The sequence below is a fragment of the Colobus angolensis genome, unplaced genomic scaffold, assembly GCF_000951035.1.
Source record: "Colobus angolensis palliatus isolate OR3802 unplaced genomic scaffold, Cang.pa_1.0 Scaffold94, whole genome shotgun sequence".
In the NCBI taxonomy this organism is placed as follows: Eukaryota; Metazoa; Chordata; class Mammalia; order Primates; family Cercopithecidae; genus Colobus; species Colobus angolensis.
Genome location: NW_012123376.1, coordinates 9,711,485 through 9,725,129, shown reverse-complemented (window position 1 = coordinate 9,725,129; position 13,645 = coordinate 9,711,485). Strand labels below are relative to the sequence as shown.

Here is a 13,645-nt window from a genome sequence, read left to right as displayed (position 1 = left end):
ATCCTTTGGGTATATATCCAGTAGTGGGATGGCTGGGTCATATGGTACATCTCAAGGCATGCTTAGAACAGACTAGATGGGGGAAGGTTACATGAGGAAGACCAGTTACAAGGAGAACAGTTAGGAGACCCATAATAATCCAGAAAAAGGATGATGATACTTAGACCAATTGGCAAGAGGAACTATTGAGACATGATTAGATTGGATGAACTTTGCAGTCAGAAAGAGAAAGATGCTCCACAAGTATGACAGAGAAGAGATAAAGAAAACTTTAAATTTTCTGGCCTGAATATCTGATAGAGGTGCCATTAACTCGGAAGTTGGAAGACTGGCTGCAGTAGCAGACTGTGTTGTGTGTGTTTGTGTGTGTCATGAGAGGAGATGATGAGTTATGTTGGATATGTTAATTTTGACTCATCTTGGAAATGTCCAAGTATACTTGTTGAAAAGAGATTTGGATCAGAAGTTCTGATGTTTAGGGGAGAGATCCAGACTGGAATATGAGCTTCCCAAGAGAATAAGTGCAGATAGAGAAGAAAAGAAGCCAAGGAATTGAGTCTTGGACCTTATAAAACATTCAAACAAGACATAAGCAAAGGAGAAACTAACCAAGAAGCCTGAGAAGAAATGGCCAGTAAAGTAAGAGGAAATCAAAAGATTGTGGTTTCCAGGAAGCCAGGGGAAAAAAAAAATGTTTCCAGGAGGAAGTTCAACTATGTGCCTGTAAATTCAGAGAGGTTTGAATTCACACCAGCAAGGCCAAATTTTCGGTTATATTCACATTGAAGTATGATTGTGTGTGAATAAATTTAATGGTGAATGAATTTAAGGTTATGTAAAATCATTTTATGACTTGCTTCCTGTAATAAATCAAATGTACATCACGTATAAAATAATTTGTCACAATTGGTTATGAGAATATTCAATTAAAATAAAGTAGATGTAATCTCATTAAATATAAAAATATTGTAACTTTACTTACAATCACACAATAGTATGTTGTAGAAAACTTTGATTGTATTAGAGTTTCAGGGTAAAAATTTTTACTACTGTTGTTGAGTATTATTTTTTAGAACAATGTCAATGAAAAACAAACTAATGATGAAATTGTAGGTGAACTGGTTCAAACAGAGGAACCGCAAAGGTTCTTAAAAAGCAGTGTTTGAATTTAAGAATTTAAATGGGATTGTAATAGTATTTGAAAATCACTGTAATTCAACATATTTGCAAATATGTGAACCTTAAGTAGGTGGTATTGAATAAGTCCACAAATAACTGTGTTGTACAAATGCTGTTAGAAACACAGCCATAAGATACAAAGAAAAAATGAGAATAAAAATGGAAGATTTTTATTTAAAAATAATAGATTTTTTCCTGTAAAGCTTCAAGAATAATGTAATAGGCTAAGGTAACATAAATATGGACAGAACTCATTTCAATATGGTGCACTGTTTAAGAATTCTAAGAAATAAAAAATGCATAGGTAGAGGTAGAAATTATACTCCTTATGTTGAAATATAGATGGTGGTATAATAGAAAATTGATACCTTTGGAATATGCATTAATTTATACTTTCAGTGAACTAAAATATGAATAAGATATTATTTTGATAATCATGTTTTACAGGTATACATTATACCTTATAAAAATACTGTAATATTAAGATACAAATTTTCCATTTTTTGAACAGTGCAAAGTCTGGCTGATATCTACTAAAATTTAGATTGGTAGTTGTGAAAGCGTAAGAAACGTGTATGGAGAATTTATTGTGTGATCACTGTGCCTTTAAGCACACTGGAAGAATTTTTAAGCACTCTCTCTCAAAAGAACAAATAAAGGAGCTTCCTTTAGGGAGGGAAGATCAGCTCTATTTAAAACAAAGCAGAACAATGAAGAATTTTTGGACTCACAACACCACTCCTCCTTTTCATAGGTTGGTTTTGCCCTCATGCAAAGTAACACCTTGGCATCTACATTAAAAATTGAAATTGACAAGGCATCCCTTTCATCCTTCACTGCCAAAACTCCTCATTAATAATAATTAACCATTCCTGGCCTCTATCCAACAGTTTAATAAATACTGGAACAACTCTGGGCCTCAGCTGCATTTGTAGCTTTAGCCACAGAATGGGAATGATGGGATTCTGAATGAGATTCACTGAATAGCATCAGTGCAGCAAAATGACTACTCAATTGTCTGTTAATGAATACCCATTATTTAAATACATATTTATGTTAGAGTATGTGTAGGAATGCTCATTCAAATAGGTCCTATTCAGGTTTATAAAGTTAATTTTTATATGTGCTCAAAAATTGTTATATGTGCTCAAAAATTGTTATCATTATATTTGATAATTGCTATAAAATCATTTTATACATTTCACGTAGGTATGTTCTCTTAGGTAATGTAAATAACTTTTGTTTCCTGGTAAACGACGACTCTTATGTCCAATGTCAACAACATAAAGCAATATAGATGATACTTAAGGAATAGTCATTGCAAATGTACTATTTTATTTACTTGATGGGTAAATTCTTCAGTTTGGTTTGTGATGTTATTACTCTTAAAATTTCACAGAGCATATAACCAAATGCCTTCATAGGACTAGATATTGTTGTATTTATTAGAAGAAATGTAGTAGGAATGGGAAAGGTGAGTGCCTTTTCAAAATTCCAGTTTATTCATGGAGAGAATATGAGCCTAGTTTCTCTTTACTCTTCAAGGCAGAGGTGAATGACTTACCTGATTGGTAAAAAAAAAAAAAAAAAAAAAAAAAATAGACAAAGGAATGGTGCAGGCATGGATTTTAATTTCTGATTTTCAGAATGTCTTCTTTTCAGGATTCATTCCCTGTTTCTATCTTGGGGCAGTCTCTACCCCTGTGAGGGAAAGGAGAGTGGTGCTACAGTGTACCTCAGACTAGGGGATAGGTCTAGCTTATTAGGAATGAATGGTTAGGATGTCATATTCGGACAAGGGTCCAGGCAAATAACTTTAACACTATGCCTCTGACTCCCAAATCCTCTTTCACAATCCTTCAAAAAGCTTTAGGGCTTGAAGAGTCAGGCTTACTTACCTAGCCCAAAACTCCAGCATGAGTGAACATTGATGCAATTGCTCTAGGATAAGCATACACACATGACATATGTTTGAGTGAGTCTTCTTATCCTTGATAGCTTTCTGTGCCTATTTTCCTAAACTGAAAGAAATACAGATGAAGTTTGACTCTGGGTTTAATCCATAATCCCAGAATGATCTTCTGCCCTGGCCAATGATGACATAAGTGACAGTTTGTTCCATGAAGTCTTATTAAAGAGACAAAGAATCAGAAAATAACCTCACTAACTAGTGCTACCAGCAGAGTTTCTGACTTGGGATTTCACTTTGATGAAACTTGCATGAATCTTGACCAGAAAGTGAGTGAACTTTCTCCATGAATTTCCCTAAAAAATAGTTTTGAAGACCATTAGGGTAATTGAACACTTGTCATGGTACTCACATTTTCAAAGAATAGGTACTAAATCCTAATGAATCTTCCTTAATTTCTAAATAAATGTTAAATTTTATCCACATATATTTACCCAACAATTAGAAATATAAATAACCAATTTGGATGTTGACTAAGAATTAACACACTACAATCAGGAATTCAGAATATTTATTGCAAGAGCTGAATAATTGTAAATAACGTAGAACTGGCAAAGCAGTAACAAGGATAATTGTTTAGATATTTATTCTGTCAAAGTCATCAAATACCCCTCACAAACCGACAAAAAATGTACTTCAATAAGCAATGCACCCTTACCCATTATTTTCCATTATACTGTGGAAAAATGTGAACTGCTATTTACAAAGTAATTTTATTTTTTGGTAAGAACAAATTAACTATCAGATTAACAAACCTTTTTTTTTAATTTTTTGGGTTTTTTTTTTGTTTTTTTTACTTTTAAATTGATGGTGAACCGTGGCATTAAGATAACTTCCACTTCTTTCAATAAAGACATTTTGTTGCATGCTATTTATTTGTTTAAATCATCTGTCATGCCTTAACAAAAACCTCCTAAGAATGTTCGAATTTGGATTTGTTTGTACGTGCAACTGAGATCTTATTAACATTAGTTGTCACTTTGTTGGTTTGACCTAAGTGACAATATGCTGGTACCTGCCAGGCATTGACCAACTATGATAACAAACAGTTAAACAGCAATAATTAGAGATTTATCCCTTTATTTCCCCCAACTACCCTACCTGGAGAATGTTCTGTTACATCATGAAGGCACAACACATTAAATATTTTGTGGCTATGCTCTAATAACACTTGTGTTACAACAACATTATTGTATATGAGGATCAACACAAACTCTGCCATTTCAACAAAGTTGTAGACACACATTTGCCCAATTGAAACTATTTCAGAATAATGATTTTTCTTCCATATATGCTAATTTCGATACATTAGTTTTGCATGAGTGACAAATACAGGATATTATATCACTTTTGATGGATAACACTTTTCCATTACTCTCTCACTTAATGGTACTAATTAGATGATTTTGCTTTTGCCTGCTTTGAAAACAAGGATGTGAAAAATAGGTTCTGAATTTCCAAGCTTTTGCAGAAGCCCTTTTTTGTATAGTTATGATTTTTTCTTTCATCTTTATTGTTTACAGAATTCCAGTATCATAAGCTATCATACAAGAAGCAAGATTTCAGAACCTTTTTTAAACACAAGTGTTTGAGATTCTTTGAACAGTGTGTGTCAAGACAGACTACTAATGCAGAAACACCTCACTAAAAGAAACAACGAAAATAACAACAAAGAGGTAAATAAAAAGAAGGACAGAAGCAACCGTAAAACACAGAATTATGCTACAACATTTTTAGGTGAACATTATAAGTACACAGAAGTTGTTAATAATAGCTTGCTTCTATTTACAAATACTTTAACACTGATTGACTTACAAGTGTCCACTAACGTTGTTAACAGCACGATAGGTTTAATGCTTATCTCTTTAAGTTTTGTTTGCAGTATAATGTCAAGTATAGCGGTCTCAGCACAAATCAATGGCAAAAAAAAAAAAAAAAAAAAAAGCACAATTTTTTAACTGGGTATGTTTTTCAGTCACTCTAATCCATGAAACTTTCTTACTTTCCAAATACATATTCTATTGTTCATAGCAGCAGTCCAGGGTCAAAATAAAATGCAATAATAAAAAAATTTTGCACAATGGAGAGATCTCTGGAGAGTTTAATCAATTCTAGTAAACAAGATTGCATGACTAGAACTATCTTCTCTCATATGTCGCAAAATATTGTATTCTCCATGGTGCTAACACAGAGTTATAAGTATCCCTGCTAGATGGGGCATAGTTGTAGAGATCTATTGAATACATAAAGCTCTGACACACACGGTATTAGCATGTCTATTTAGATTAAAGTTATTAGGTCGCATATAGCCTTTTCTTAGAGTTGGTGCTCCTTAGGACTCTCAATAGCACCTCCTGCTTGCTTATAAGACTTCAGATTTGCCAGAGGAATGTCTGTCATGTGACTGCCATTGTTGAAATGGCTTTCGTTGGAGCCATACTGCTTACGGTCATTGAACTGGTTCCTGTTGCTGTCTTCTTTCCAGGCCCTGGTCAGGGTGTGCCCATTCACAAGCTTGTCCTTCTTCACCCATTCTTTCTGGGGTACAAAGGTTGAGAGAGGAGATTTGGGGTGTTGATATGGACCCAAGCCAGGAGGCATCCAGCAATTATCAGAGTGACCCAAAACCAAGCACTCTTGAGTGCACATCTCTGTAGCTTCAGCTAATCCTCGGGGACCCAGAGGCCCATCTGCAGAAGACAAGAGGGAGAATATAAGAAAAGAAAGTGGTTAAGATTTTCAATTAAAATTATCTCTTAGAGAAAAAGTATGTTATTAGTGATCTTATTTTTTCATAGAGTCAAGCATATCTATGAGTCAAGTCAAGCAACTCAAAGATATATTTCTCCATCTTTTAAAGATTAACACAAAAGGAATCAAATTTGTTATGGAGGTAAGATTGATCTATTAATATTTTACTTCTTAATCCTTTATTTAGTTATTTAGATCCAAAGACACAGATAGATAGATAAAAAGACAGATATGGGTAAACAGATATAACCATGATGTATCATTTTTTATCAAGTCTTTGATAAAGACTTGATAGAGGCATACAGATTATTACTAATTTATATTATAAGAAATCCCAGAAAAAAACTCATATTTATGATAAATTATAAAAAGTAGAATAATCTTATGTGCAATATTAAAGAATATATAAATAATACAACTCCACTAAGTTAAAAAGCAAAATTACCACTTGAAACATAGCATCATTAAAAATAAATACTCTAAATGGTTATATAAAATATTGGTTTTTTCTACATAAACACATTATTTTTATATGAAAATATCTTGCCACATTTTTGAAAAGTTAAATACTCATTTTGAAGAATAACTGTTGTATCTTACTAATGATACACCTGGTCAGCTGTGAACATTCTGAAATCCAAGTAAAGAAGAAGCCATTTGCATCCGGACAGTGTTTGGTTCCTCTGAGCTTAACTATTTTCTAAATTTCTAAAGTATAAAACTGAAGCTAAATTACAAATTGAATCACATGGAGTCTAACATTCAGGGGAAAGAAAGTGATCACAGAGTTTATCTTCTACTTTTTTATCAGTAGGTTAGAACATACATTTTAACCAGGATTTCAAAAGTAAACTATTTTCTGATTGTTTAAAATAGAAATCAGCCCTTTACTAAAAAACAACATAAGCCAAATGATTAAGAAATAAATTGGATTTCTTTGTTGCTGTTGTCTTACCCCCCTTGATTAAACAGCCACGTGATAGATAAATGATAGCTTGGAAATTAGGAATTGATTTTACGAATGAAGTTAAGTGGATAGGCAAGAATGCCTGAGGCATAAAGCATTTTCAAAAGCAGAGAGTCATCAGAAAAAAATGCAGAAAAAAAGTAAAGAAAACATACCTGCAAGTTTGCTTACTCATCAATTTAAATCGTTCAATAATTGGAATGTAGGTCTTTGCTAAAATCCAAGTTAGCACAACTAATATTTTTAAATGTCCAATAATTGTGAGCTTTCTATTTGCCTTAACAATATTCTAATTATTTCTTGCATGTGAAAAAAAAAATTCCCACTGAGACAGGCAACAGTTGATGGCAAACATCAGAAACAGCCAACCACAGGCAATATCAAAATAGATACTGAATGTACCTTTCCTGGGTACTATGTATACTACTAGGGTGATGGGTGCGCTAAAATCTCAGACCGCACCACTATACAATCATCCACGTAACCAAAAACCACTTTTACCTGAAAAGCTATTGAAATAAAAAAAAAAGTTATTTAAAAACAGAACAGATACTAGATGTGAAAAAAGTGGCTGAAATGCACTATTTCATATAAACTCAAACTTCAGCGATTTTTCTTATATCTAAAGGTCTTCCTTTTAGAATAACCTTAAAATTACTTCCCGTCTGAACCATATTCCCATCCCCTCAAAAGCAAACAGTTTTATTTTGTTTAAACACGTATTCATTACTTAAAACTTTTCCTCTCACATACCTCCAATGATTACTTACGTTTTCTGGATATTTAATTTAAACTTCTCTATGAGCCTTTCTTTGCCTTCTACAATCTGGCCACATTTTAAAAGTTCAAACTAATTTCTCACTTCTAGACTCCCTTAGGTGTACTCAGTGACTCTGCATTCACAAAGCTAACACATTTTGCTTAAACCAATCCATGCTCCCTGCATTAGGATCACAGGCTTAGAAGATGTTTTTTGCCAGGCCTGTTTTCATCTAATTACTGATCTCTTCAAGGGTCAGTTTATGTCCCACACAACAAAAGCAAGCTTCCATAACTCTACCAATTCATACTTCATTGCACCTTGATTTCCACAGAACTTTCTTTATTGATGAATAACAAATTTCCTAATTGAGCTCCCTCAACTCTTACGTTAATTCCATTTTTGTCTTTTGGAGGGGGTTCGGTACATTTGCAAGTTTTGATTTTAACTTCCTCCCAACTAGACTGAAAATTGATGGGAAAAAACAAACAAACAAACAAACAACAAAAAAAAAAACGGCACATCGGTCTTCTGATTCCTCATAGTGCTAAACAATAGTAGTGCTCTATGAACAATGTTAATTGTTAATTAAACTTTTATGAGGTTGAAAATGTTCTGAGGATTATTAAAGATATACCCTGCTTAAAGGCAGACCTAAAGTAATTATAATAGAAGGTGCTGATTTCACAAATCTTACACCAAATGCTTCCCCAACAGCAAATTCCTTTGCCTAGCAATACTTTGTGACAGTTTATAAATGAATAATTTAATTTCTCTGTTAAATATATTTACTCCTTTCTAAACATCAATGGAGTTAATCACCAATTTGATGTGTAACATATCTTGAAGCCTATAAGCAAACTTTTAATCTTTACATTTCCAACGTCATTAATAAGTTTTTTATTGTTAAAATCTCCAAAGGGAAAAAAATTACCAGCTACCTCAGAAATGCCACCACATCAGGGCTTTATTAAGCCCATCAAAAATGAGAGGATGTGCAAGGCTATTTTAAAATTAGCCTTATGGAACACACCCTGCCATCTTATTAATTTAAGACATATCACCCAAAGATTGTGTTGTGTGCGTGTTTATAAGAATATGTATACCTTAGGTTTTCAGCACTGAGTGACACATTTTAACAAATAGAATTTATCCTTTTAAAAAATATTTACAATGAATAACATATATTTATTCCAGAAACATTTACTGAGCATGTACTATGTGCTGGCACTGTGATCAGCACCAGAGCTATAGCCTTGACAAAAAAAATGTCAACACTGTCCTCATGGAGCTGGGAGCTATTCTGGGAAACAAATAATTGGCTTAAAAGCAGTGAGCTGAGAGGGAAGTAAAGGGTGTCATTAAAATGAGCTGAGGGCCGTTAACTGTTCTAGGAAGGTTTTTCTCTTTATAACTTAACCAATAGACTTTGTTTCAAGGTACATCATTTCTTCTTCAATTTCTTTAAACTTTTTTTACATAATTGCCATTAAGACATTTACAGTTAAAATTTTTATGCACAAAATCTTTAACTTGCAAAACATGAGTTTATTTTCATTAAATAATATTAATTGTTCTTTGTGCATTGTACTTCCCATGATTCATTCCTGTAAGTAGACTTGAAGGATTTTGATAAAGTCTATAAATGAATTTATAGAAGTTTTGTAGATTTATTTCAGATAACTGGTTGCTGTAAAAATTTTAAAGATCTATCCTCAGGCCAACCACACACAATGGGACTCTAGATGAAAGGCAGAAGTGTTTCGTTAGAGCTCTAAATGGGAGAAGCCTGTCAGGCAGAGCCATACAAGGGACTAAATCTGGGAATAAGGTAACAACAAACTGGAGCTCTAGGGGACAGTTTATGTATGAAAAACTGACTAGGTTTAGCTAGGGTTTTAGGGCTCTCTGAGGATTGGCTAATGTGAGTATTTTCTCAAGAACCAGGTCAAAACAGCAATGTCAAGTTATCTAATATCAAAGCATTTGCTTAGGGAGGTTGCTTAGTGACTCAGAAGTGTGAGATCACTAGAAGAGAAGTAGAGGAGTATGGATTTAGCTTCTCGAGAAGGGGAAACTGACCAGTCTCTAGACAGGGGCTCAAAACTGAACCAAGACAGCAAACAACAAAACAAAACAAAACCTATATACATCAATCAATCCATCAACAATCTACTTATCTGTTGTGTGTCATTATAGTATGAGCTGTAATGTTAGAAAATATAATTTGCTTTATGCTTTAAAATTTTTTATTTTTAATTTTTCTGTTACATGGTAGGTATATGTATATATGGGGTACTTACTTTATGTTTTGGTAAGTTTTTATTTTGGGACACGACATTAAATAAGGAAAAGTTTAATTTTTTTCTTTGGGCTTCTATGTAATTCCCAGTAATTGCTGTGATATTAAGGACAAAACAAAACAAAACAAAAAACAAAAGCCCAGTGAGTTTTATCTTGGGAAAATAACAATGCTTCCGAGTTTTCTTCCTTAAAGTTAGTGTTGTAAATTGGTAAAAAGAAAAAGTAAGTATTTTTTTCAAAATTCTGTGATGAATTATTAAAGGGAATACGTTCATTCTACTGGTCTCCTAAGTCAGTCCCTGCCCTATACATGTTTGTAATCTGATAGATGCTAATAACTCCCTAGTTTCTAACTCATTTTTTCTCATTTTTATAAGTACTGAGTTTTTTATGCTTTTAAAAAGGAGAAAAACATTGTTTTAAAAATGTTATTAAATATTGAAATTTTCCAAAATATGGTCGCATGTAATCTATAGTTCTCCATCAATATATAGCATTTTAAATCTCAGATGTTGGCTAATACTGCATAAATTATATGCACTAAACTATAATCCTTTTTCTTTGACATATTTTTATTATTACTTTAGTTAACTGTATTAATTGATGAAAAATATTTGTTTTTCATTCATACAGTCTCTCAAATATTTATTGAAACCTAATGTGCATCATAGGTATCATTGTACTGGATTCTTATTAGATGTTTTGAGCTTTTGTTTGTGTGTGAGTGTGCTGTGTTTGTGCATGTGTAATCATGTGCATATGTGTTTTTGATTCTGTTTCTCTATTTTTTCATAAATTTTATGATGTACTATTTGTGCTATGTCATAAAATATATGTGTAGAATCCTGATCAGAATTCCAAACTACTTATAAATACTTCCTATAATTTTATCATTATACCAGTTTATTTCCTTTCTTTTAAAATAATTAAAATCATCTATCATAAATTTTTTAAACACTGAAACATTTATTGATTTTTTTAACTCAAATTCTTTGTTGCTTTGCACAATCTCAATGTCTGAGTTTGGTTATCCTTGGTTTGGGTATGTGTAAAATCGCAAGTGCAGATAACACTGTGCAAGCCATCTGTCTCTACATTTAAATTTTGAAAGCAAAAACAAAAGCACATAATGAAAAGCTTCTGGAAAGTTGTTTCAGATAACGTTTATGTCAGGTCTCAAAGTTCATCTTCACACTACTCACCTTCTTGTTAAAAACCAAATAAAATATTTTTCAAAGTTTTAGGCATTAGTAGCTCTCAGAAAGGTGCCTGAATTACTAACTTTAAAAGATGCAAGTTTAAAATGTAAAACAATCCAAGTTAATGGAACTCCACCTATACTTAAGTAGTAGGATACTGCAGTGGGTTTTGATGTCATTTTACTATAACTGGAAGCAGAACTGTTACTTCATTAATTCACTGCTGTAATTAAGAAGTAGCTTCTGGCCTGTTGACCACCTACATTTCAATCTCATTATTTGAAACCCTTTAATACCAAAGCTAGAAACTGGCATTTCTTTAAAAAAAACTATGGGACTTTTTATATTCCTGACCAGTTTTCATACTGTATGAAATTTTGGTCTTTTCTATTAATAAATTTTTCTTGTAATTTTTACTGGTAGGTAAAATAAGTTTAAACAGACTGCCAAAATTGATTTGTAAAATAAACAAGTCATTTGCATATGATTTAGGATCAAATTCATCACATCTCACTCCATTTTTCATTTTTGTTCAATTTTTATTATAGGCAAATTCCTCTTTGATGCAATATACATCTGACTGTCACGTTATAATATTATTTTTGTAGTAAGAACATATATTTCTATTTTTGTGTAAAATGTTTGTTCCTAAGTTCCACTTTTACTGTATTTCTCCTTTATACTATCATGGGTGTCTATTAGGCAAAGACTTGTGCAACCCAAACACTTTAAAATGAAAGATGCATTCCACTGATTTGGATTTGCTAAAGCAGTTTCCCTGATAATTAGGCATAGTGATGTTTTAAAGAAAATTCCTTTTTATGTAAACTTTTACTCTGTAATTTTGCTTTGCACTTACAGCTATTAATATGCTAAGCAAAATCTTAATCTTCATACTTGCTCCTTGCCTTAACCAATATTTCTATAATAAAATTTCAGGGAAACAAATATTCTCATTTATTCATTTGAAGTTAATTTTAGTGTCTCCAGAATACTAACACAACAAAATCTAGTATTTTTACTAGCTCATTTTATCTCTCAATTTATTTCTCTCTCTCTCTCTGTGTTGTTGCAGGAAGTCAGGGACCCCGAGCAGGTGGACCGGCTGAAGCCATGGCAGAAGAACATAAATTGTGACAATTTCATGGACATTTATTAGTTCCCCAAATTAATACTTTTATAATTTCTTTTGCCTGTCTTTATTGCAATCTCTGAACATAGATTGTGAAGATTACATGGACACTTATCACTTGCCCAATCAATACCCTTGTGATTTCCTATGCCTGTCTTTACTTTAATCTCTTAATCCCGTCATCTTTGTAAGCTGAGGATGTATGTTGCCTCGCGACCCTGTGATGATTGCATTAACTGCACAAATTGTTTGTAGAGCATGTGTGTTTGAACAATATGAAATCTGGGCACATTGTAAAAAGAACAGGATAACAGCAATGTTCAGGGAACAAGGGAGATAACTTTAAACGCTGACTGCCTATGAGCCAGGCAGAGCAGAGCCATATTTCTCTTCTTTCAAAAGCAAATAGGAGAACTATCACTGAATTCTTTTTCTTAGCAAGGAACATCCCTGAGAAAGAGAATGCGCCCCTGAGGGTAGGCCTCTAAAATGGCTGCTTTGGGGTGTCTGTCTTTTACAGTCGAAGACAAAGGGATGAAATAAGCGCTGGTCTCCTGTAGCACTCCCAGGCTTATTAGGACGAGGAAATTCCCACCTAATAAATTTTGATCAGACCAGTTGTCTGCTCTCAGACCCTATCTCCTGATAAGATGTTATCAATGACAATGCGTGCCTGAAACTTCATTAGAAATTTTAATTTCGCCCCATCCTGTGGTCCTGTGATCTCACCCTGACTCCATTTGCTTTGTGATATTTTATTACCTTGTGAAGTATGTGATCTCTGTGACCCACACTCTATTCATACACTCTCTCCCCCTTTAAAAATCACTAATAAAAACTTGCTGGTTTTACGGCTCAGGGAGCATCACAGAACCTGCCGATGTGTGATGTCTCCCCTAGACACCCAGCTTTAAAATTTCTCTCTTTTGTACTCTTTCCCCTTATTTCTTGGACCAGCCAACATTTAGGGAAATAGAAAAGAATCTATATGAAATATCGGAGGTGAATTCCCCCAGATAGTGTGTGTGTTATTTATTTCTTGAGACAGTGTGTACCCGCATAATATTTTTTTGTGGATTACCTTGAATGGAAAGCTGAAACTATAGGTTTATGTAAATCTGGAGGGACCTGAAAGAAATGTCAGAGGCAAATTTACTTGATAGACACCCTAATATCCACTATTCTACCCTACGTTCTATATTTATTGAACAGTTGCTATTAAAAATAAAATCCATTAATTTGACTCAAATCTAAACATGGTAAAATTAATTTCAAATATGAAAGTTGGCATGAAAACCAGGAAATAGTTCACTATTGCCCTTGTGCTCTTTGGAGACTGTATTACTATTTCAGATCATTTTATTCTATGCCCACTTTATTCTAT

General features: G+C 33.2%; 1 protein-coding gene across 1 annotated transcript in view; it reads right to left on the bottom strand.

Moving 5' to 3' along the window:
• Window positions 1–4,458: 4,458 nt before the first annotated feature.
• PCDH9 (protocadherin 9) overlaps window positions 4,459–13,645 on the bottom strand; it is a 959,605-nt gene continuing 950,418 nt past the window's right edge. Inside the window, exon 5 of the mRNA XM_011932165.1 lies at window positions 4,459–5,838. Coding sequence (XP_011787555.1) covers window positions 5,465–5,838 — 374 coding nt within the window. The 3' untranslated portion in view covers window positions 4,459–5,464. The remainder of the gene's footprint in view (window positions 5,839–13,645) is intronic.